Genomic DNA, 26,496 nt, shown 5'->3' on the forward strand with positions numbered 1-26,496 from the left:
TTGCTCCATTTTTCTCTACTTCCCTTACTGTGTTCTTCCCCCTATGATTGTAAAATGCTTTGTCCGCGCTCAATATATACCCTAATAATAATATGTTCCCTTTTTACTAGCTGTTTCATTCTGGACTTAGATGAGCCTAAGGTTCAAGAGACAGTAGCAGCAAGTATACATCTGAGTAAACAGTATAAGGGATGATAGTGGTTCCTCAGACCCTGCAATCACCTCCAGTGATGCATTTAATTTTTTCATGGGACTTCGGCGTAATACCACCCTGAAACAACTCTACATACAAAACTCCCTGAGTGAGCTATGCTAACAATATGTCCAAGGTCAAGGGGGTTCTAGCTGGGGAGTGGGAGTATGAAGATTAGAGTGTACGTGCTCCTGGAGGCTAGCCGGGGGAAACAGAAACAACTAAAAGCCACCAGACAGCATCAGGGGAAAAAAAAGAACAAGTAACGATTGTGGCAAATCAGAGTGTTGCAGCATAGGAACCAGCATGAATCCCTGGAGTGGTAAGAGAAGGAACAGAGAGTAATATGATATGATGATATGATAGGTTATTTATAATGCGCTTAATACCCAGAGCTTTCTAAGAGCGACCTGGGGGGTGCTCCGTGTCGTCTAGCTTCCAAGGCGAGCATGTTGCCCCTGAGCTATCCTCCCGAGACGTGGTGCAAGGATCCAAGTCAGTATATGGGCAGAAGCAGCAGTAGAGATGCGGGTCCGCTGACATCATCTTCAGCTATGAATGGGCAGATCACTGTCTCTCAGGTATACCGCCAGTATCTGGTGACAGTAGAGTCTTTCTTGAAGTCGCTGACGGTGTAGTCACTACCCTAAAGGAGAAAAGAAGAGCTCCACCCATAAAATCCCATAACCCAATCCTCCTCGGCCCCACCGGCTCTGGAGGAGTCATGTTGTTGGGTATCAGTAGCAAGAGATGGAAGCAGGAGAACCTTCAGAGAGCTCCTACCACCAGCATTACATGGCAGTCATATTTTCCTGATAGTGTATAAACAGCTGTTACACGAATGGAATATGCTTGCACACGATTCTGACCGAATACAAGGAAACCTTCAGCAACATGCAGCCCAATCCAACGAGAAAAACTAAAGGTGACTGGCAATCCCTCAAAAACCACAATATCTTGGATTTAGTGCAGCCTATCTCGTGTTGCAAAACCGTCTGCATCATGGCAAACACACCCATAAATAACCCGATACATGCCCACATAATAATGTTTGACTATCATAATTATTTTGGACACACATCACTTCCTCAGAGAAATTGAAGTAGCCCACGCATTCACTCATAAACACACCATGGGGACTATGTGGATTCTGGAATGATGCAGAATAGAGGCGTCTTTCGGGTCTAGCCGTCCGCTCTTGTCACCGCCACTAATGTTCACACCCCTAGCGTTTGATGAATCGCATTGATCTGCTTCCTGTTCATATGACTGAGCTGAGAGGTGGGCTCTGTGCTAGAGGCACAGTAGCGTTGGGCACTTGCAGAGACAAAGCTTCTTTGATTGCAGTGTTACACGTTTTCTTGTCAGACCCGGCCTGGGAATGGCAGCAGATGTGACCTACGTCGATGTGAGGTTTTCCAAGACAGAGCGGGCGCCCAGACACTCTCAAGAACAAGGTAAGACATTTTGGACACATTATAAATATTAATGCGACCTGCCTTTCTACGTTGGCCCCTGCTTTTTGCGAAGTATTATATATTTTTTTTATTTTCTTCCATTTAATTTGGAAGCTCACTAGCCTGTTAGACCAATTGTGCCCGAAATGCATCATAAAATTGCTCGTAATATATGATAACACTGTTGTCTGGTGCAACACATTTTTGTGATTGTGTAATTGACCTCATGCAAATTATCCCCGCTGCAGAATGATACATGTTCAATACGTGCACAGCTGAAAATGTGGATCGAGTACTGTTCTAAGAGTCGGGGTTTGGTTCTATTGACACACTGCAACACGTAGATATGTCAAGGTGTGTGCCATGTGAACGTGGTAACACATGGAAGTTTCAGGCTGTGTAAAACATACACTGTTTTTTGCTACATGCACATTACAACAAGGCAAGGCGGCAGGGCCAAGATATATGTACTACAATCTTTATACTTAAGCACAATGAGGTGTCATGGATGTTACTGTATGTGCACTTCAGCTCATGGAATTGCCAAGAGTTGGGCAATGTGTATTGAAATTTTATTGAAGCAGTTGACAAACCAGAGAATGTGATTTAAGCGCAAAGCAGTATAGTGCATGGTATTGCTCTGCCACGTGTGCACTACAGCAGAATGGAGCGTCAGAAGCTCTTGCAGGAGCGCAATGCAGCCCAGGGGAGTTGTACGCGTTTTTACATGTGTACACAGCAGCATCGAGATGTATCGAGTTATGTTATTTGTACTCAGAAGTACATTGAAATATGACGTATTCTGCCATGTCAACACTGTATCATAGATCATGTGTCTGAAAGCTGTTTAAGGTCAGGATTATTGGCACTCTGGAATGGTGAGGCTTAATAAGTACGGATTCGGAGGAGGGAATATGTTGCCAGGCACTCAAGGGTTAAGGAGTGCGGCCCCCGCCGTTGGGAAGGCGGAGCTATGTCAAGGGGAGTGGGAGGAAGAAAGGGGAGTTCTGGGTAAGGAGCGAGAGCGCCAGTTTCCTGTTGTTACAGAGAATAAAGGTTGTGTTTGTCCTCCACTCCCTCCGTGTGCGCGTCCTCCTTCCTGACCCCTGTAAGAGGGTAACACTGGCGACGAGGCCGTTCCGTAGGCGCAACAGAGTCCTCCTCCCGTGGCATTCCACCATCTCCATGCTTGGAGCGCATCCAAGTCTCCTCCTTTTGGCATTCCGCCGTCTCCGCGCTGGGCGCGCATCCGAGTCTTCCTCTGCTGGCAATCCGCCATTTTCCGCACTCAGGCTGCATCCGAGCCTCCTCCTCCTCCTCCTCCTGGCTGGGGGCAGCTGCTGACCGCATAAGCGCGCATTCACGCGCCACACTCCACCCCGCTCTCACTTCACTGGGAAGTGCAATCCCGGGTCCTGGCAGTCCGCCAGGTCCCCACGTGGCAGCGCAAGCGCTGGGAGGCGCAAAGTCCGGTCCTGGTAGTCCGCCTGGCCTTTCCCGCATCGCGTGCCGGTGATCCCACCCACGTCCTCCAGCAGCCTCATACGGACGTCTGGCGTGTGCTCCTGTCACCAGAGCTCTCCACGAAGGCTCCCAGGTGGGTGTAAACACACGCTCGCTCAACTGGTGAACACGCACAGACTGAGTGCGCACCCACAAGCTCCCACTACCAGGCGCCATGAGCAGACGGGGCTCCAACCCAGGGTCCAACCCTGGATCACCTCAACCGGCCCGCGCAGCACAGCCAATCCAGCTGCGACTACCCCCGCCATTCACCATGACCCCACAAGACACAAAGGGGCCGAGATGGACTGATTGGATGGAGGACGTCCAGCATTATGTGAGAGGGTCTGGTGATGGTGACTCTCCCAATATCAGGGACATCTTCCTCAACCTGGTGGGGGGGGAGATAAAGACCGTGGTGAAGACCATCCCCGCAGCCGAACAGAATACTTTCACAAACTTGATCAAGGCTCTAGATAAACTCCTCATCATAGAAGTCAACCGTGACTATGAATGTTATTTGTTCAACAAGTGCACCCAAATGCCACAAGAGACAGTCAACGAATTCATAACCCGCCTAAGAGTGAAGGGCAAAAACTGCCAGTTTGAAGCATTTTCATTAGAAGAAGCAATAAGATTGAGGGTCATAGAAGGATGCCTGTCCTCTGCTCTCAAAAAACAGCTCCTAAAGAAACCACTCACCATCCAAGAGGTTAGCGAGCTCGCTCGCATACACGAGAGGGTTGACGCTCAAGCCACATCCATGGGAAATCCAGGCAACCCCAAACAAGACACTGCTGAACTTGTTGCAGCCATACAGCCATCTCGTCCAGGTGACAGAGGGTCACATCCATACAGAGCACAAACCACACAAGTTCCACGCCAACAGAGACAATGCTATCGCTGTGGGATGTCCTTTCCACATGCAGGGTCATGCCCAGCTCTATCCCAACGATGCACAAACTGTGGAAGAGAGGGACACTTTCACTTGGTATGCCGAGAAGGCTTTCCATTCCCTCCGATGAGGCCGTAAGCGCCTGTCAGGACGCCTTTCCGCTCGCCGCCTCCGCCATATAACCAACCCAGATACTACCAACAAGGCCAGGGACAGAGGCGATATGTCAGAGCCATTGACGAGTACCAACCACAGGGGTACCCACTGCAGCCAGACCAGGCAGACCAAACCAGGTATCTCACGGACGAGTATGACCATCCACCGACAGAATACAGGCCTGAGACTTTCTACCATGACGAGCAGGAAGCTGCATACAACATGCCCTATGACCCATACGACCAGGACGAGTTTGTCAATCTCATACTTGACACAGAAGAGGCCAGAGAGGCCCCCAAAATCCCCATCAAAATGGGGAACTGCCAATTCCAATTCATGATTGACTCAGGCGCTACTGTCAACATTATGGGCGAGCAGGATTACGCCAAGATACCTGACCCGCCGGCACTCGAACAATCTCGCTCGAGGATCTTTCAGTGGGGAGCCACCACCCCCCTACAGACAGTGGGATGTTTCACACAATGTTTCCTCCTGAACGGTCGGCAAGTTGACACAACAATACACATCATCCGGTCACTTGCCAGAAGTCAGTGCCTACTCAGTTACCACACGGCATCCCGCCTGGGGTTAATTGAGATACACGTGAGGACGGGAGACACCATCACGGCGACCTCAAGCGGGCTGAACTTGAGGGACTCGGTTGGCACCGTAACATGCCACCAATCACAAAACCTTGTCACACAGGCTGACATCACAAGGGACTTCCCCAACCTATGCACGGGGCTGAGAAAACTCAAGGCCCCTCCCATCCGACTTCACATCGGTCCTTCGGTGAGGCCAGTAGCACAACATCCCCGGAGGGTAGGTTTTCACCTGCAAGCAGCCGTATCGGAAGCACTCCAACAACTGCTTTCCGATGGCATCATCGAACCAGCTACGGGGGCGACGCCATGGGTATCTCCCCTTGTAGTTGTGCCTAAGGAAGGAGGCAAGATCCGGTTGTGCGTGGACATGAGGGTGGCAAACACCGCTATTCAGCGTGAAAGGCATCCGGGACCGTGCATTGAGGACATGATCGTACAACTAAACAACGCACAGATGTTCTCCAAACTTGACCTGATCCAAGGCTCCCATCAGCTGGAGTTACACCAGAGTCCAGGCCCATTACGACGTTCGCGACGCTCGACTGACTTTTCAGGTACCGGCGATTGAACTTTGGGATCTCGTCCGCCTCAGAAATTTTCCAGGAAGCCATACGGCAGATGATCAGACCCATCAAGGGCACTCTGAACTACAGCGACGATATCCTCATTTTTGGATCATCAAAGGAGTCCCATGACAAGGCCCTAAATGCCACGTGTGCAGCACTTCAGGAAGCGGGCCTCACTCTCAACATTACCAAGTGTCGCTTCAGCAAGACAAAACTGAAATTTTTCGGACACATCTTTTCCAGTGAAGGAATGCTGCCGGATCCTGACAAGGTCGACACGATCATCAACCTCGGTGAGCCGCAGCAAGTCGCTGATGTCCGTTCTTTCCTCGGAATGGCAGGCTACTGCGCAAGGTACATACCCCATTATGCGTCCCTTACCGACCCGCTGAGGAAACTCCTACAAAAGGAATCAGTTTTTGAGTGGACCCCTGTGTGCCGCCAGGCGTTCTCCGACATCAAGCAGGCCCTGACAGAAGCTCACCACCTAGCATACTTCAACCCCTCATGGCACACTGATATTGTGGTGGATGCAAGCCCAGTGGGCCTCGGGGCCATCTTAGCACAAACCAGCGGCGCGGATGTCCACCCGAGACACGTGGCCGCCTACGCAAGTAGGGCGTTGTCCACTCCTGAGCTGGCCTACTCCCAGGCGGAAAAAGAGAGTCTGGCCGCCGTCTGGGCTTGTGAGCACTTCCATAACTTCATCATCGGGAAAAGTTCACTTTAATAACCAGGCGCTGCTGTCGCTCTTTGAGAACCCTCACACCAAGATGCCCCCTAGAATTGAGCGGCGGGGCATCCGCCTACAGGAATACAACTATGACATTATACATCGTCCCGGGGGTGACCTTAACCCCGCGGACTATTTGTCACGATACCCGGTTGGGGCCCCGCTGACCCGGAAAGGAAGACGTCGCCTATGTGCAGTACATAGCATCCAACTCATTGCCACCGGCGCTATCCCTTGAGAGGGTTGCCGCCGTGTCAGCTGCTGACCCCACTACAGCCCTCGCCATCAGCCTCACGTCGGCCAACAAGTGGTGGGACTACCACAGAGCAATGCTGGCACACCCATGGGTGTGCAAACAGGAGATTGAGAGGTTGGCCAGGATACATAGGGAACTGGCTGTCAAGGACAACAATATCCTCCTCCGAGGGTGCAGGATTGTCATCCCCACCACGTTAAGGAACAAGGTTGTCGGAACGGCCCATGAGGGACACAGAGGAGCTGAAAATACCAAAAAGCAGCTGAGGTGCCATGTCTGGTTCCCATTTCTAGACGCAGCGGTTGAGGAGTGGGTGAAGAACTGTCATGCCTTCCAGTGCACGGCTCCTGCGGAACATCCACCCCCGCTACAGCACACGCAGATACCCGATCGGCCGTGGGAGCGCGTAGCCATGGACTTCTATGGGCCCACGGAAGCGGGTGACTACCTCCTGCTCCTAATAGACATTCAAGATTTACGATCGTCAAAACGGTCACCACCACCGCATTTCCTCAGGTAGCAGCGGCACTAGAGGAAATATTCAGTGAGTGGGGAATTCCCAAAACAGTCAAATCCGACAACGGACCACCGTTCTGTGGACATGAGTTCGAGACACTAGCGGAACACTTGGGCTTCGAACACATGAAGATAACTCCTCGCCACCCGCAAGTGAACGGAATGGCTGAACGCTTCATGGCGTCGATTAAGAAGACGAGACAGAGAGCCAGAGTAGAAGCAGTAGATCCGCACCAGGCGCTGTGCCGACTCCTACGGGACTATAGAAACACACCCCATGAAGCTACGAACAGAACACTTGCTGAGCTAATGCTCCGCTACGAAGTGCGAACCCGCATACCATGCAATACGTCCTATGAGGAGCTGCCCGACATGGACGTACTCCAAAGGGACGCAGAGGCCAAAGAGAGAGCAAGACTAGACACTGATTCTCGCCGCCAAGCGGTGACACCAGACTTCCACATAGGGGATGAAGTGCTTGTCCAACAACCAATGCCCAGGAAGACAGATCCGCGGTTTGCCCCAAACCCCATGAGGGTGACCGCAGTGAAAGGCACAATGGTGACAGCCGAGGATCAGAACAGAACTGTCACTTGGAACTGTCAGCAATTTAGACACTATATCAGGCGAGAGGGAGCAGAGTTGCCTCAGCGGTCGATTTCCCCAGAACCGCGAGAATCGCGGGATGACCTGTGGATCCCTCCAGGAGGAGACCCGGGAGGGACAAGCCAGGAAACGGGAACTCTGGAATCGTTAGGGCCAGGTGCCCAAGACGAGAGACCACAGAGAGCCGTCAAGAAAGCTGTGAGACTCGTTGAAGAGTGTTGAGTTTGATGTTTGGACATATTGTTCGGGGGTGGTGTTGCCAGGCACTCAAGGGTTATGGAGTGCGGCCCCCGCCGTTGGGAAGGCGAAGCTATGTCATGGGGAGTGGGAGGAAGAAAGGGGAGTTCTGGGTAAGGCGCGAGAGCGCCAGTTTCCTGTTGTTACGGAGAATAAAGGTTGTGTTTGTCCTCCACTCCCTCCGTGTGCGCGTCCTCCTTACTGACCCCCGTAAGAGGGTAACAGAATATAGCACTGCAAGTGGCTCACCATTAGAGCTCGCTCTCCCTGAACGTGCTACACACTTATTTCAACGTTAGGAAGGGTGTGCTTCAGGCCTCTGATATTTTTTTTCACATGCTGGTGCCAGAATGACAATGTGTGTGGCAGCTCCTTCTGAAGCCGATGTGATTGGCACTGGACACTATATACGTGAAGGTTAACGTGCTGTAACCTAACAGCACACTGCATTATCAGAGCATGCACACCACTGTGACATTGCAGCATAGTGATGTGCCAGGAGGGTGTGTCCACTCTGCACTGGAAATCAGTTTAGGTGGTGTGCCTATTGCACACTGCAGCACAGTAAAGTGCTAAAGGCTTACCTATGCCTGTGCTGTGGCACATGGTCACAGCGATGACTCGGGTGCTGTGCCATGTCTACCCTGCAGAACGCTGAAGCCCAAGAGGGGCATTTACTAAAATGTGCCGATTGCACTGAGGAGACCACCAACATGTGCACTTATGTGTCCTTGTTGTCATCCGTGTAATTGTCATTATCTGTACCAAGAAGTGCAACATGTCTGTGATAAACCTGGTGTTTCAAGGTGGACATTTCTTGCACATCATAGTGCAAGGAAGTGTAAATGCCGGCCGCAATGTATTCTTGCAGGAGGCATTCACAATGGATGCTATGCAATCTGCCTGCTTGCAGCAGGTGTACAAAGCAGGTGCTAAACGAAGGCGAATTTTATGGGAATTCAATGCCATTACCACCATTTTTATGGGAATTCAATGCCATTACCACCAGCATAAGCAAAGGGCGCTGGGCTAATGTATGTTTTTTGGGCAGTTCGACGGTGTGGGCAGACCTGATCCACCTTCCCCCCAAAAATAGGAAATTACACTGGAGTGTAAAAACTGGTGCAGAAGCAGGCATCACACATACCTTGGTGTTTTTCCACAAATGCACTGCAAAGGATTGTGACTGGACTGGTGCTCGGTGTCCTCTAGTGCTAGGAGTAGTTCAGGGGCTTTGCCAGGTGTACACTGCAGCACACGTGGCTATCCACGGACTTGCCCACTCTTCAGTTGCAGCACCTTATTCCATGGGCCGTGCCATGTGCGCAGTACAACACATTGAAGAGTCAGAGGACTGCCACATATCCACCCCCGCCCCACACTGAAGTGCAGTGGACTGTGCCACGTGTAAAGAGTCAGGGCATGTACCATGAGTACACAACAACAGATTGAAGAATCAGGAGCTGCAGTATGTGTACAGGGCAGTGTGTTTAACTGTCATGTATTTTGTCATGAATAAATATATACATTGTGGTGTTTTCTATCTTCCCCGCGTGCAAACAAGATACTTCAGAGTGGTGTGGTTAATATGAAAGGGGGCATGAAAAGGGGTATGAAGAAGGGAAACAGCAGGGTCCTAAACCATCAGGTTAGAGAAGATCAGATATGTTAAAAGTGCAGAACAGAGGCTCAATGGCCAGAGGATTTACTGGAAGGGACCCTTTGAGGATTTGAACCAGACTATGAGGAAAGACGTCTGAAAGAGAAGGCTTCAGGGCTTTTCTGAACTTCAGGTGGTCAGATTTCACAGGGAGGGTGTTCGATAGGTCAGGATGATCACGCTTCTGTTTCCTAGCTTTTTTTGTCAGTAGATTGGCTTGGTGAGTCTATTCTCTATGCTAGATCCCAAGGGAAGGCTCTAGACTGTGTAGCTGATTTTACAACACAGCACACTCCAGCCAGAGACTTCTTCCCCTGAAACCGAAGGTTGCGCACAATAAAATACCCCCTTTTATTTTTATTTGAACCTTGGGTTCTTTTTTTGAGAATGCACCCAATCCGTCTCACACCCACCTTTACAAACACCCAGTGTCACAATGGACCCTGAACCAGTCCGGTGTGCAACAATGAAATATTCATTTATTTTTAGAATTCAAATGAAAAATCAGAGCAAACAAAATTTAGGGCAGCAGCCACTACGGTGTGGCAATACAAATGCAAAACCTTATAACACAGTTAATTCAACTTCTAAAATTAAATAGATACACCTTTAATAGAAATGGAAACAAAATCCCTTTTCTTCACAATCAGATGGCATACTCAGATTTACAGGTTACTATAGATCAGTTTACACTTGCGGTAGGATGGATAGGACTGAAATTTGTGTGTCTGTACTAAAGAGGCAAGAAAGCTACTGAGCAGGACACTAAAGCAATGTGAACACAGGTGAGAAACTCAATTTCGGGACGGAAAACAATGCAGCAGAAATTACATGTGGCAGAATTGCAATTTCTTATTTCAAACGGGCTTTAAACAGGCAAACAGCTAAGAAATTGGATTTAGCAGTCAAAATCCGAAATCGGTTTTTGGGATGGGAAACAAAGGCACATAACAGATAGGATACTGAGGGGAAAGGAGGACTCTTATAGGATGATACTGTGGGTTTTTCTATAGCAAAAGCAAATAAGCTGGCAAATTAGTTTTTTGTTGCACAATGACAGGTTCTACTCAAATTATATTTTAAGGTCTATTTAAAGAAAGGCACTGACATGAGCTGGTTGAGTTTGAATTGCAACCAGCTCAACGTGAATCTACGCACTCCTCCTGCAACACTTAATCCAAACACCTGTGGACTAAATTCTGTGTAGATGAAGAGCAGTGGCAAAGAGTCACAAAGAAGAGGGAAATCGATTTTTAAATTCAACCCACCACCCCAGAATGGGAGGCCAAACGAAAAATGAAAATCCTCAAAATGAGCGAAATGCATACTCAGATTTACAGGTTACTATAGATCAGTTTACACTTGCGGTAGGATGGATAGGACTGAAATTTGTGTGTCTGTACTAAAGAGGCAAGAAAGCTACTGAGCAGGACACTAAAGCAATGTGAACACAGGTGAGAAACTCAATTTTGGGACGGAAAACAATGCAGCAGAATCACATGTGGCAGAATTGCAATTTCTTATTTCAAACGGGCTTTAAACAGGCAAACAGCTGAGAAATTGGACTTAGCAGTCAAAATCAGAAATCGTTTTTTGGGATGGGAGACAAAGGTACATAACAGATAGGATACTGAGGGGAAAGGAGGGCTCTTATAGGATGATAGTGTGGGTTTTTCTATTGCAAAAGCAAATAAGCTGGCAAATTAGTTTTTTGTTGCACAATGACAGGTTCTACTCAAACTATATTTTAAGGACTATTTAAAGAAAGGCACTGACATGAGGTGGTTGAGTTTGAATTGCAACCAGCTCAACGTGAATCTCTTTATAGGGGAAATAATTGATTTAATCCAAATGGTACTAAGGATTTACACAGATAGCTAAAATAATTATAAAAGGAATGCACTAACAGACATGAACTAACACAGATTCTTCTAGGGAAAGGATACACAGAGGATGCTGACAATTTGAGAAGTGACTAGGGTTTTTGTAGGATTTTTATAGGATCTGTAGGATTTGAACAGAATGCAAGGCAAAAGACCAGGATATGCAGTTTTGGGGAATGGGGAGGTGATACTTAGAAAATACACTTGAGTTGTGTCATTTGGGCAGCCAGCCAGGTCTCTGGACTGTAAGGATCTGCTCACTGTTCAGCAGCTGGGCTCTCCTGGATGGGAACAGCTGGGCAAAGGGTCTGGTCACTGGATTCTACTAAAGGGGATCAGTGGCCTCTCCTCTTTTCCCTCTGTATTATTGGGTATGCCTGGATCTAGATGGGCGGTTCTGTCTGGAGGATCTAGATGGATCTAGATGGGTGGTTCTGCCTGGAGCTAGAGGGGTGGTTTGTCTCTGGATCTGGTTTTGGGTCTGAGTCAGCAGGTCAGTAAATCAGGCAGTCAGTCAGTTGGGAAGCAAGAAAGTAAGTCAGTAGTTCAGCCAGTCCAGTCCCTTGTATTTCCCTGTCTCCTGCTTATATAGGCAAAGTGACATCAGAAAATTCTACAATATGGGTGGAAGTACCCTGGACTTACCCCTCAAGTGGGATAGGCCAGGCTACTTGTGTCTCCTCCTGCCTCTGGGTTGATTGGTTTGGGGGAATTGACCTCATTTTGTGTGTGTGAATTTTATGGTTCCCTTTGTCTCACAAGCCTAATATTTCACAAAAATGAGGTATGGAATAAAACCTCATATTTACACTAGTCACCATCAAGAAAGCAAATATTCAGATCCCATATTTCACAAGGAATTGGCCAGTACGAACGCCAATTCCATGTGAGGTTGCATCCCCCCTTTGGCACAATTTCATCATTTTCAGGAGAAGCATTAAATCTAAAATTCTGCAAATGGGTACATACATGCATACTAGTATTTGGCATATGTTCCACAAGTTTAATGTCTGTGCGATTTATGATTCACCCAGAAATGCATTTTTCTTGCCATTCCAGTTCACCACATGCCGGAAAGATGCACATGGTCTCATTGTGCTTGTCCAAAAATGACATTAAATACTACCATACTGTTGAATTCTTGCTTATTTAGGGTGCTGGGCAAAATGTCTTGATGTACAGCAGTTTTTAAAATCAATGAGCCAGATTAGTCCCTTTGTGGATGCTCCTTCCACTCCCCCAGCCAAGCTGTCTACCTCCTATGTCAGCCTGAACAAAGGGTTTCCATGACTCCCCTTTGAAGTCATCCAGTGGGTGCTGGAAATGAATGTAGAGGAAATCATACCTCAGAGGCAAAACACAGGACTCGCCCTCTTCCTTTGTCCTTGGAGGCAGTTGTAGCTGGCAGTCTGGGAGAACCAGTAATTATCACACTGTCAGGTGCACATGCCCTTGCTTTTTCTCTCATGTTAGTTTTGTTGGGTGTCTTGACCCACGTTCAAGTTATGATGATGCAACATTTGGTGCTGTGGTCTTAGAAAATCCAAGATGGCCGAAAAGCCCACATTTGCGCCAGAATCCAGGAAAACCGTGCAGTTTTGCGCACACCAAAATGGTCGCCTAACCTGCCACCCACCAGTGCGAGCGTGGTGGGCCAGAAGAGCCATGATTGAACCGTGGTGCCAAAGGAAAAACAGCAGTGCCTGTTAGCTCAAAAAGCGCTTTGAAATCACCTTTGTTTCTCTGAAATGCAAGCTAAAAATGCCTATTTTAAACATTGCAAGATATTCAAAAATCTCACTGAACCCAGCAGTCATTTGGCAGAATGTAGTCTTGTGTGCATACAAAATCTGGAAAGTTGAAGAGCCCAAAGCAATGTTTATAACAAAACTGGCTGAGCTGTGGATGTCAGCAGCTTAACTGAAATTGGATTTAAAACCACTAAAATCGAAATGTTTAAAATAAATGAGTGACCTACTTTTGAGTGTCACATAGGTTGCAACTGTTTAAAGGTCATAGTTTTGAACTTAGAATCAGCATTCTAGCTTCATGTGTAAAAATTGTAAGTTTGATTTGAATGAAGAAAACTGGAGCAAAAGTGACATTTAGCTGAAGCCTGCTTGAAGAGATTGAATTCTGCCCAGCAAATACCCCCGACAGGAGTTGAAACATGCCCAGCAACTGCATTCGCAGGCCTGGCTGCCTTCTGCTGTTCCCACCAAAAGGAGATTATACCTCTCTGATTGAATCAGAGGAGGAGCACCTGGGAGCAGGGAAACAGAACAATGAGCTTTCCTTGGCTCAGGCAATTGTCAAATTAGGGGGGTCGTAAATGGCTTCCTCTTGGAAGAAACTGGGAGGAGCAGTGCCTCTGTAAGCAACCTGAGTTTGCGGAAGTGGACAAACCAGAAATTCCACCATGTGCTTTGGGAAACCACACCCCTTGGGCCAGAGCATAATTTTAAAAAGATGGATAATTCATAGTACGGACTTGTCAAAATTATATAATTAATATCATTATTCTTGTGATTTTTCTGTGCACATTTTAAGAGGTGTTAGGACTCTGTGGTATGTTCTGGGGGGTAGTAGCGGAAAATAAGGTATTATTCCGAATGTCTGTATGTTAAAAATCTGACACTTTATCATCTGATGCCCATATTCCTTGTGCATGTTTGTGTAAATTCTGGAAAAGTTTAGAGGTTGTGTTCTTGATGAAAAGGGCAGAATTCTGTCATAAGTGGACACAACATCTTACAAAGACAGGGATCGGACAGTTTGGTGCTACAGAAAATATGTTAACTGGACATATAATATTAGAAAAATGGTACATAGATACATATGTATTTGGATGAAAAATAGATTTGTGTGCAAATTGACAAGGGGAGTGTTCTTTCTGTATGCCATAAAATTGATGCCTGATGACACTCCATTCCTTCCCCCAATCAAGGGAGAGAGGAGAGCTTGGACAATGATAAGTTGTGAGGGGCAGGCTTAGTTATGCCCACGCACACACCTATTTTCAAAAGACATAAAAGGAACAATGAAACCCAGGTAGAGACTTCACTTTCCCCTTTTTTGCGAAGCGCTTGGCCGGACCAGACAATATCCAGAAGGACCATCTCCAGAACTTAGAATTCAGACTTCAGAACTTGCAGCGGAGAGGCCTGAACCACCAGCTGAATCCTTTTTCAGCAGGCCTCAAAATCTTTTGCAAATTATTCAAACAGCCGGGCTGAGCTGTTTGATTCTGGCTAGAACCCTGTGCCAGTACCCAGAAAGCAGTGCTGTATCCAGAATCCACTTGATCCAGACCAGCATAAACAGAGATCCAGACCGCCGTGCAGTGCAGAGTGCCAGACCAGACCAGCAGAGCAGAGCTGACCCAGAGAGATGTGACTTCAGAACCACTCGCCAGGAGTCCAGTCCAAACCTGATCAGATCTTGACGGCCTATTTCAAATTTATAGTGTGAGTACTCAGCTAGAACTGTGCCAGAACCAATCTCTTAGTCTAAAATAATCTGATTCAAACCATTTAACCTGTCCAGAACTGCATCATAGAATTGTGTGTCCCTTCTCTGATTTTAAACCTGTAAAAGTGTAATTTGGCCATTTTTGAATCATTATTTTTATTTCTGAAAAACTACCTTCACTACCTTCACAATTGTGCAGTCACAGAAATAAACATAAACCCACATTAAGACGATATCACCATTTAAACAGTGCACATTTGAAACATTTTTTTATGTGTTCTTTTGTATATATGTCCATTTATGTGGGTTTATGTTTATTCCTGTGACTGCACAATTGAAATGATCAACCAATAGTAGCAGTCCTCTATTTCTATCACATTGAGATCCAGCCTGTCTCGCTGGTTCATACCTATTTGCATTGTTTTTTTTAAAATATCTCGGGGTGCTCTATCCCCAATTACATTACCTAGATGTCATTAAAATACATTTTGTAAAAGGAAATGCAGTAAGAAATGACTGGTACATTTTTGTTATATTGTTGGAACTGTGTGACCTCTCACCCTGAAGTTTTGGTTTTGTCTATGTGTTTTAATAGAACAAAACTCTGTGATGTTTAAAATGCAAGGAGGTACCAGCACAATGCCATCTTGAATGCAGGAATTTTTTTTGTGCAGGCTTGAGTTTTTAAATAACAGTGCAGCAATGCAGAGCCATCCTGAATGTAAGTTATTCTCTCTGGATTCACATGAAGGAAAACAAAACGCAGCCATTATTAGGGTGGCTGTGTTCAAATCTGGCCCACATGTGCTCAGCAGACAAAAGCACAGCCGTTTTTGGGTGACTGCTGAAATGCAGCTTTTGTTGTGGGGGAGGTTCTGACTTAGGCCTTAAATGTACCCCACAATTGGGTGCATTACTTAAGAGATTGCTAGTGTAGATGGGACCCCTGTTCCGTACAGCTCTGCTAGTCTGGAGAGAGTTTTGAATTCGATGCAATATTGGAAGGGCGACCAGTGAACATTAAGAGGGCTCTAGAAATGTGGTCCCATATCTTTAGGGATGTGATCATGCTTACAGCACTGTTGTGAATGAACTTCAGTTTGTTAGTTGTTTCTTTGATGGGCTAATGCACTTGCTGCTGCGGTACTCCTGGTTGCAAAATACTAGTGGCTTGATTATTTCCTTTTTATTGAGTGTCGAGGGCTGGTAGGACCCTTCCCAACAGGAGCAGTTGGAAGGGGCGCCTGCTGGAGAGAGCTTCTATTTGTGGGATAATGGGCAGCTGTTGGTGAAAGATAGTGCCAGTTTCGGGGCTTTTGTCACAGAGAACAGAGGTGGGCAAGGGCCTGAATCTAGGCATGTCAGAGCCGCCTTGGGGGGATTTCAAGGAGGATTTCAATGTTTGCTTTGTTAAGGCACATGCAGCAGGCAGTCAGTCTTGCATTGTTGGAGGGCTGCCAGACATGTTGAAATCATAGGGAGACCGGTGGAGTTGCTGTCTACGGGATTTTGAACTATCACCTGCGTAGGTGTTGCGCGACCAGTTAAAGGGATTGATGAGTGCAGCCAGTGGATGGATGTGAGCAGTGAATAGGGACAACATTTGCATGACATTTCAGGCAATGTGCCTTTTGCACACTGAAGCACATGCAGGCAGTGAGGGACTGAAAGGCAATAGATCTCCTAACGCCTCCACCACATCCACATCAATAACCTCCTACACTCCCACTTATCTACCACCTGCTGTGATCTCTTCCACTGCACAAGACACCATTTCAGGCGACCTAAACTGTTATTCACTCTGAACAACTCACCCCGTCTGCTGCTCCTTGCAGCTCGCTGGTAGCCAACATCACTGCGCGGCGTGCCGAAGAGGATGATGGACAGACCGTGGGCCAAGATAAAAGCTGAAGGAGACCTTCTGAGCCTGCACTTGATTGGGCACACTTCCCTGGAGATGATTTGATGGGAGTCCTAGGTAGAAAGATCAGAGACCACACCATGGTAGTCTTCATGCTCGAAAATACGCAGGAATAAGGAAGCCAAAATGCCTAACGAGTCTCCTCTTACAGCCTAATTGCTTGCCTTGGCCTTGTCTGCAATCTCTTCAGAGCCCTATGGCTTGTTTCCTTGCGCTCTGAAGTCAACTTTGTTTAGCATATGTGCACAACACATCTCAATACATTAATATGAACTCAATCCTATTCTGCATGCATGCTGGAATGCATTTATGTATTAGCTAATGCCAAGCCCTGCGCTCGCAGCAGCACACTTGTGATTGTGAGATTCAGACAGTGTCCTTAGTAAGCTGCAGAGTAGTGAACTACCTGCAAACGTGCCATGTGTACCATACTCCGTAGACCATGGAGTGTCCAGGGACTGTACCATATGCACACTGCAGAACATTAGTACATGCCCCATGCACTCTGTAGAACATTCAAGGTGCCACAGGCACACACTGCAGCACAGTGTGGAGGCAGTGTTGTTGCATCTCTATACTGCAACGCGTTGATGCTTTGGGGTTGTGTCACGTGTGCTCTGCAGTGGGGCCGAGCAATAAAAGTTGCATTCTCTCGTTAACAAAATGAAAAAGCCAATTGGATAAGAAGGTAGAGAGATCTTTTTTTCCAGCCAATTTTGAGAATTGATTACCACATGACACAAACCCTGGGAAATTGACTTATATTTGTGTATATAAATACATTGGAATTTGCATATGAAAAGGAGTTTCATCTTTTTTAAAATGTGAGATTTGTTTTAATTATTTTTAAAGAAATAGTTGTTATGTCTATGAGGTATACTTTCACCAAAACATGCTGCCTGTGAACCAAAGATTTGGCCAAAAAGTACCCAATTCACATACGGGGGAACAAATTCCTGCTGCTTTTTCTTGCACTGCTATGAAGTGTGTCCACTGCAGCACATTAATGTGCCAAGGGAAGTGGTAGCTGTACAATTTAGCTCATGACAGTTCCAGGGGTGTTGCAACGTGTACACTCCAGAATATTAAGTTCTGACTGTATAAGCCTTGTGTACACTGCCTCCTATTGAAGTAAGAGTGGCCCGAAACACGTGTACAATTGTGCATACTGAAGTGTCATTGTTTCTTTAGCTGTACACAGCAGCCATTAAGTGTGTGGGGCGGTAGGTCATATGTACTTTTTGTTTTATATTATTCTACAAGAAAATGTGGAAAGTTCAGTTTGTTATTGTGTTATTGTTATCATGTAACCTTATACAAAACGTAGAATACATAAAAAGTATAATAAATAGTTAAATGACTACAATTAAACAATACATAAATACATCACAGTAATACATCTGCAAAAATAAAATGACAGAAACTACAAATTACATGTTTAGATATTCAAATTGATAGAATATACATCTTAGAAAATCCATTCATTCGAGTGTCTGTTCAACATATTACTTATTGAGCCTCCATAATTCCCAATCTAGTCTAAATTCATACATTTGCATTTAGAAAGTTCAATATATAATCAGCAATATTTTTTCCCCCGAAGAAAATAATAAATTAATGAATCCGACCACTTCAAGATTTATTGCCACGTGGTTAGCACTTTGAATCCGGATCCAGGAGCTCTGCAGGGAAATAAAACAATGTCAGGCAATTGCCACGTGGACACTGCATCACATTTTTGTATTTTGTATTTAATTTGTATTAATTAAGCACTATATGCCAAAGCACTGTACAAGTCATCACATCACAGTACAGTAAAAATGAACACAGTAACAATTAACCAAGAAACCAAAGGAGACAGGATTTAAGAGCCGAACGAAAAAAAATGGATAAGAAGAAATAGAGCTGATAGAAAGTGCAAGTGCATTCCAGGGAGTGGATAGAAAAAATGAAGCGCAAGGGACAGCTGTAAGCGACTTCAATTCAACACTACAGCTAAGTCAATGCCTAGTCTGGGATGCTGATGGAAGCCCTTATTGATGTATTTTTATGTCCAGTTCATTTACTCTGAATGACAACCCTTATATAACACCTCTCTCTTAGAATCCCCCTGACCCCACTGGGCCAAGAGGTACGTTTGTTTTGCAAATTAAAAGGTTTATTTGAAAATTAAACAATATATATATATATATATATCACACTTTTATAATAAATTAATGTTTGATAGCACACTTGAGAATATGATGTTGATCAACAATGGATAATGTTATAGTGGTACACTCTTTTTGATGGCTTAGAAGTGATATAGAGAGGATAAAGTAGCTGAGAATGCTTTTATGGCTACAAGGACAATGCAATGATGAATGAAAATGCAGTACAGAAAATAAACTTGATATGATTTCAACAAAAGACAACGTAATCACTTTTCTTTGACAATTCACCCCCGCCCCATCTATGCAAGGTAAAGAGATGGGAGGAAAGCACACAGCTCTCAGGAATGCAATCAAATATAATTCAGTTCCCCCCTAGCAAGCTTAGAGGAAAACAGGTAGGAGTTTTAAACACAGGTAAAATCCTTTTAAATGTGGTGGCAATGAAGTGAAAAATATACTCAAATTGCTTTTCATTCCCTATAGGAGGTTCAGGGTGAGTGGGAGATACTTAAATTAATTCAGGATCACTTTAGCAATGCTCTATGAATGATTGTGAGGCTGCACACAAATTTCAGCAAGGAAAGTAAGGACAAATATTTTTACACGTGGCTGAAATTAAGCAAAATGTCAAATCGCGTGCGTCGAGCGCAATTACGGAGGCACTATAAGGAGTAGGAAGTCGGTTCTAGGTTCGTTGAAAAGCCTAGAATCTTAGCTTTCAGATGACAGTTAAACAAACGGTTCCGGAGATACGGCCGATTTAGTAAAGGTAGTTTTTCGGATTTGAAATTTTTGAAGCTCAGAATGACAGATGACAGTTTTCAGTTTTAAAGATGACAGAATGACACGATTCTAGGAGGCAGTTCTAATAGGCTAAAATAGTTTGGATTAGATTATTTTAAACTAAGAGATTGGTTTTGGCACAGTGCTAGCTGGGTACTCACACTAGATTTTGGACAGGAATGCGACTTCGTCACCGATCGGGTCAGGATTGGCTGGACTTCTGCTAGCGGTTCTTCACAGCGATCTGGTCTCTGGGTCTCCGGTTCTGTTATCGGTTCTGCTAGCGGTTCCGGATACATCACTGCTTTCTGGATACTGCTACAGGTTCTTGCAAAAGTTCTTGGCAAAGAATTCAAACAGCTCGCCCGGCTGTTGAATAGTTTGGTTGGTTTTGAGGCCTGCTGAAGAGGATGCAGCTTGTGGATTCAGGCCTCTCTGCTACAAATTCTGGAGTTAATTTCTGGTCTCTGGAGATTAATGGATTTGAAGTCTGGATCTCTGGATGTGAAGTCTGAAGTCTCCCGGCAAAGCGTCCCGCAAGAAAGTGGAAAGTGAACGTCTTTACCTGGGTTTCAATGTTCCTTTTATGTGTTTTGAAAATGGGTGTGTGCCTGGGCCTAGCTAAGCCTGCCCCTCTCACTTATCATTGGCCAGTTCCTCCTCTCTTCCTTGATTGGGGGAAAGAAATGGAGTGTCAGAGTGATGCTGTGGGTTTTATGGTCAGAGGAACCTCCCCTTGTCAAATTGCACACAAATCTATTTCTGATCCAAAAACATATTTATCTATGTACCATTTTTCTAATATTATAGGTCCAGTTATTTTCTGTAGCACCAAACAATCCGATCCCTGTCTTTGTACGATGTCGTGTCCACTTATGACAGAATTGTCCCCTTTTCATCCAGATAATGACCTCTAAACCTTTCCAGATTTTACACAGATGTTCACCAGGGATATGGGTTTCAGATGATAAAGTGTCAGATTTTTAACATGCATACATTTTGAGTAACAACCCTTTTTTCCACTACTATCCCCAAGAACATACCACAGGGTCCTAACACCTTTTAAAATGTGCACAGAAAAATCACAAAAATGATGATGTTATTTATATAATTTTGACAAGTCCGCACTGTGAATTATCCATCTTTTTAAAATCATGCTCTGGCCCCAAAGGGGTGTGGTTTTCCAAAGCACATGGTGGAATTTCTGGTTTATCCACTTCCCCCAAGCTCAGCTGGCTCTCACAGGCACTGCCCCTCCCAGTTTCTCCCAAGAGGAAGCCATTTTACGACCACCCCCCAATATAACATTTGCCTGAGTCCAGGACTGGGCTTTGTTCAACTTCCTGCAGTCTGCAGGTACCACTCCCCTAATTCAATCAGAGAGGTGTCACCTCCTTTTGGTGGGGGCAGCAGGATGCAGCCAGGTCTGGGAAGAGTTGTTGAGCCAGTTCAATTCCTGTCGGGGGTAGTTGTCAGGCAGAATTCAGCTAAATGTCACTTTAGTTCCCAGTTTTCTACATTCAAATCCAATTTACAATTTTTGCACATGCAGCTAGAATGCTGATTCTAAGTTCAAAACTATGACATTTAAACAATTGCAACCTATGTGACACTCACAAGTAGGTCACTCATTTATTCTAAACATTTCGATTTTAGTGGCTTTAAACCCAAATTCACTTAAGCTGCTGACATCCCCAGCTATTTTTTATATATACATTAAATACTTACTTCCTTCAAGTCATTTCAGAATATAGTTTTACATTGTATCCACCTCTTAGCAAGTCTTTCCTTGGCCTGGTTTGGGTTCATTTGTTCAGTTTTACACAAAAGTCTGGTGGTTTTAAAACGCTGGCTTTCTGATAGTGGTGAGCACCAGTATTGCATCCATTTTTGACATTAAGAAAATGAATTCCCCACAGTTCTGGGTTGCTTTTGGCAATCAGCATTGCCATTCCCAATGGTTTCAGGCTACTGTGTGTGTAGCCCAATGGTGGTTTTAGGCAGTGCCCTCCTGTGCTCACAACATAGGCAAAAATGGGTGGCAGCCTATTCTTCATGTTTTCCCTGTGTGCTCTCTGGGGAGTTCTGGCCATCATGATGTTTTTAATGCCAGTAATGCACAGTTTTATGATAGGGCTTGGATGCATGGGTAAAAACATCCCACACAGCTAAGAGAAAAAAAGACTGAGAGAAGTGAGTACGAGATGGGAATAGAATGACACCAGAGAAGAGTGCAAGGGAGGGGAAAGACCATACAGGGATTTAAAAACCATACAAAGAAAATTGCCTTAAAGATGAGAATGAAAAGAAATCCACTCCAAGAATGATAGTGAATAACCACTAAATCATGAGGTGCGAGAGAGCAGAGAAGATGAATAGATAAGTTGAAGATAGACTTAAGAGGAGTAAGACGGGAGGACAGAGGGAAAATAAAATGCAGGATCATTAGAAAAGCCGGGAAAAGAGGAGGGAAGAAATAAGTAGCTTAGCTGCACTGAAGGTAAGAAAGGGACTTGCATTACAAATATTAAAAAGGTGAGCCCGGCAGGAATGCGAAAGTAAGAGATATGTAGAGGAAAGGAAAGAGAGGAATCTAAATAAAGATCCAGATTATGGGGAGAAGAGTAGGTGGAGCACAGCGATTGAGGGAAGGAAATAGAATCAGGGACGGGGAGGGAGAATAGTAGTAGCAGGAAAGAAGAGAATTTATGTCTTGGAAGAATTAAGAACAAGATAGTGATGGGATCCAAGACTTGATGGCCAAATGACAAGATGTAAGAGTATTATGAATTGCAGGGGAATTAATAATTAATTAATTAATTAATTAATTAATTAATTAATTAATTAATTAATAAAGAATAGTGCTTAAAGTACCAAGCCGGAAGTAGAGAATCGCAGACCAAAAGAAGTGCAGTCTCAGTAAAATACTGAGAATGAAAACCAGATTGGAAATGATGGAGAATAGAATTAGCAGAAATAAAAAGCGAAATTTAAGAATAAAGAAGACGCTCCAGGAGCTTTGAAAGATAAGGAAGAAGAAATATGGGCTTAAAGTTAGAAGGAAAAGAGGGCACAAGAGAAGGCTTTTTCATGATGGGAAGAATGCTAGCATGCTTAAATGATGTAGCAAAATTCGAAGAAAGAATAGAAATATTAAAAAGGGAAGTAAGGTAGGACAGCAGAGAGAGATAGACCTTAGGTATAAGTGAAGAGGGTATAGGATCAGAAGGAGCTGCAGTAGTATGGGCTCTAGCCAACAGAAGTACAGTATCAGAAGTAGGGAGAGGAAGGAAAGAAGATAAAACAGTGGAGTGATGCATGACAGGAGTAAAAAAAAGAAGGAGAAGAAGAAGTAAGAATAGCAGAGTGAAGAAAAGTTAAAGTTAAAATCAGAAGCCGAGAGGGGGGATATGAGAGTAGGATCAGGAGATGGAGGACAAAGAAAGGAGACAGGGTTTGTAAAAGCCTAAGAGGATGAGGAGAATTAAGAAGATCGGAACAATAGGAGCGCTTAGTAGAAAGAGAAGCTTCATCAAAAAGAGAATGAAAAGAAGAAAGAGAATGTGACTTACTCCACAGACGTTCCAAGCAGCGAAGGGTTTGCCGCATGGAGCGAATCTGCGGCGCAAGCTATGGCTGTGATGGCGGACAAGCTAAGACTGTGATGGCGTACAGGCTAAGGCTGTGATGGCGTACAAGCTAAGGCTGTGATGGCGTACAAGCTAAGGCTGTGATGGCGTACAAGCTAAGGCTGTGATGGCGTACAGGCTAAGGCTGTGATGGCGTACAAGCTAAGGCTGTGATGGCGAACAGGCTAAGGATGTGATGATGTACAGGCTAAGGCTGCGATGGCATACAGAATAAGGCTGCAATGGCGTACAGCCTAAGGCTGCAATGGCATACAAGCTAAGGCTGTGATGGCGCACAAGCTAAGGCTGCGATGGCGTACAGGCTAAGGCTGTGATGGCATACAAGCTAAGTCTGTGATGGTGTACAGGCTAAGTCTGTGATGGCATACACTCTAAGGCTGTGATGGCATACAGGCTAAGGCTGTGATTGTGGACATGCTAAGGCTGTGGTGGCGTACAAGCTAAGGCTGTGATGGCGTACAAGCTAAGGCTTTGATGGTGTACAGGCTAAAGTTCTGATGGTGTACAAGCTAAGGCTGTGATGGCGTACAGGCTAAGGCTGTGATGATGTAACGGCTAAGGCTGTGATGGCGTACAAGCTAAGGCTGTGATGGCGTACAGGCTAAGGATGTGATGGCGTACAGGCTAAGACTGTGATGGCGTACAAGCTAAGGCTGTGATGGCGCACAGGCTAAGGCTGTGATGATGTACAGAGCTAAAGCTGTGATGGCGTATGAGCTAAGGCTGTGATGGCGTACAGGCTAAGGCTATGATGGCGTACAAGCTAAGGGTGTGATGGTGTACAAGCTAAGGCTGTGATGGCGTACAGGCAAAGGATGTGATGGCGTACAGGCTAAGGCTGTGATGGCGTACAAGCTAAGGCTGTGATGGCATACAAGCTAAGGCTGTGATGGCGAACAGGCTAAGGCTGTGATGGCGTACGAGCTAAGGCAGTGATGACGTACAGGCTAAGGCTGTGATGGCATACAAGCTAAGGCTGTGATGGCGTACAAGCTAAGGTTGTGATGGCGTACAGGCTAAGGCTGTGATGGCGCACGAGCTAAGGCTGTGATGGCGTACAAGCTAAGGCTGTGATGGCGCACGAGTAGGTGAAAATCAGGAAGCTTGGTAAAGAGTATCCACACATGCACCCACTGAAGAGGAACTTAAGGAAGCAGCATCGTCCGCTGAGAGAGCTGCACAGGATGAGTGAGACGGAAGACCAGAAATACAGGAGCAGACAAACAGGAGTATTAAAGGAAGCGCTCGGAGCTGTGTGATATGTGTAAACTGCATAACAATGAAAAGCCAGGGCATTGTGTCACATGGACTGTGTGGTGCAATGTAGTGCAGAGTGCTGTGTCGTTTCTATGTTGCACATATCGGTGATAACGCTGTGACCAAACAGCAGTGCCTAGAAATGTCAGCTACTCTGCCATGTGTGCACTGCTGCACATTAAAGTGCCTTTATTATTTTATCCGGGATTGCAGCAGCTTGAAGTACCGGTATTGTGTGTGTTCATACTGTTAACAGGAGACGTGGCAGGGGTGGCACTGTCTGTACACTGCTACCCATTGAAGTCTAGGGGGATGTGTGATAGATTTATACGGCACACACTAGGGTGCCATTGGCTCTACTGTATAGACTGCAGCACACGGAACTGCAAATGCAATGCCCAGTGCAAACTGGTGCACAGTGAAGCTCCTTGGGCTGTGCCATTCGTATAGTGCATCAAACAGATTGTTTGTGATTGTGATATGTATTTATTGCAACAAACAGTCCTCTGGGGCTGTATCGTGTATTATCTTCAAAGCACTGACAAGTAATTGACGGTGCCGTGTAGACAGCACACACCTCATTAAAGTGTTGCAACGCATGACTTGTAGACTGCAGCACACACTGAAGTGTCACTGAGCAGCCATGTGTCCACTTCTGCACATTGAAGTGTTATTGTGGTTTCATCTGCACATTGCGACACATTGACGTATCTGTGGCATGTATTGTGTGCAGTGCGTAGCACATGGGAGTATTGGCCAATGTGCTGTGTGTACACTACAGCACACGACTGTCTGAAAGGGACTTCCCGTACGTGGCAGCTCATCAGTGGCTATGACCAGGATCGGACTGGGACAAGAAATAGGCCTGGACACCCAAAAAAAAGTACCCCACCCCTTGCCTCCAAAAAGTGGCCCTCAAACCATCATCGGTGAAGCAGGTAAATTCACAACTTTACAGAAAATGCTACTTATGGAGGGTTAATGGTGTTTGATGCATGTTGTTATGTTTTCTGTAAGCGCTTGAGAAAGTGATAACATTCCTTTTGTTCTCTTTTTTAAAAAACATCATCATCACATCGCTAAATACTTATTTTGCAGAACCAGACTCAAAGCATGTCTACTCGTTGCCACCAGTAATGAAAATAGAGTTGCATTTGATAAGCAGTACAGCCAAATGATGACACCAGAATTACCTTTCCACTTGCATTGATGCTCAAATATTACGCTTGTGGGATGTCTTAACCCACTGGTCCAAGCCCTGCAACATCACTGTGCATTGCTGGCAGCAGAAACCTCAGAAATGGCCACGGGAAAGCATGCTGCTCCCAAGAAATCACCAGAAAGTGTGCAGTGAAAATCTGAAAAATAGGCCGCCATCCACTTTTGCCTATGTCACTGGTGACACAGGAGATCACTGCCAAAACCCATCATTTGGCTGCCCACAGAGCAAAATCATTGCAAAAGAAGCAGAGCTGTTTCAAAAACCCATTTTTATTTGGGGTTAAATTTGCAAAAATCATGGCTCACAAACCACCCAAAAAGATCCAACCTCCTTGTTGGGTGGTCAACATCATTCCACTTCAAGAATCTACATAAATATAAGGTCCCCAGAAGTATGTGTTTTCTGAACAAAGTCCACTTTTGAGGATAGCTTGCTGGAAGAAAGCTGTCAAAAATGGATGTAATACCGTTACTCACCTCTATCAGAAGCCGGCGATTTAAAACCATTTTGTGTAAAGTTGTACATTGAACCCAAACTATGCTAAAGAAAGACTTGCTATCAGAAGCCTACGAGGTGTATACCATTCAAAACTATATTCTGAAAAGGCTTGAAGTAAGAAATGGTTTGATGTATTTGTGAAAAATGTGAGTTATATTATAAGATAAGACAGTTTTTAGACATTGGGTTTCAAAGTTAAAAGTTTCCCACACTGTGCTTCAAACAATTTTCACACCTCTCCCTGAACAAAGGAGATGTCCCCCTGCCCTTGGCTA

General features: G+C 45.4%; 1 protein-coding gene across 1 annotated transcript in view; it reads left to right on the top strand.

Annotated features, from left to right (window-relative positions):
* Positions 1 to 1,389: 1,389 nt before the first annotated feature.
* The window catches only part of LOC138579506 (natural killer cells antigen CD94-like), a 299,761-nt gene continuing 274,654 nt past the window's right edge, over positions 1,390 to 26,496 (top strand). The window contains exon 1 of the mRNA XM_069649828.1: positions 1,390 to 1,650. Within this exon, the coding sequence (XP_069505929.1) occupies positions 1,575 to 1,650 (76 nt within the window). The 5' untranslated portion in view covers positions 1,390 to 1,574. The remainder of the gene's footprint in view (positions 1,651 to 26,496) is intronic.

The sequence above is a fragment of the Ambystoma mexicanum genome, chromosome 3p (assembly GCF_040938575.1).
Source record: "Ambystoma mexicanum isolate Mex_15411 chromosome 3p, UKY_AmexF1_1, whole genome shotgun sequence".
NCBI lineage: Eukaryota > Metazoa > Chordata > Amphibia > Caudata > Ambystomatidae > Ambystoma > Ambystoma mexicanum.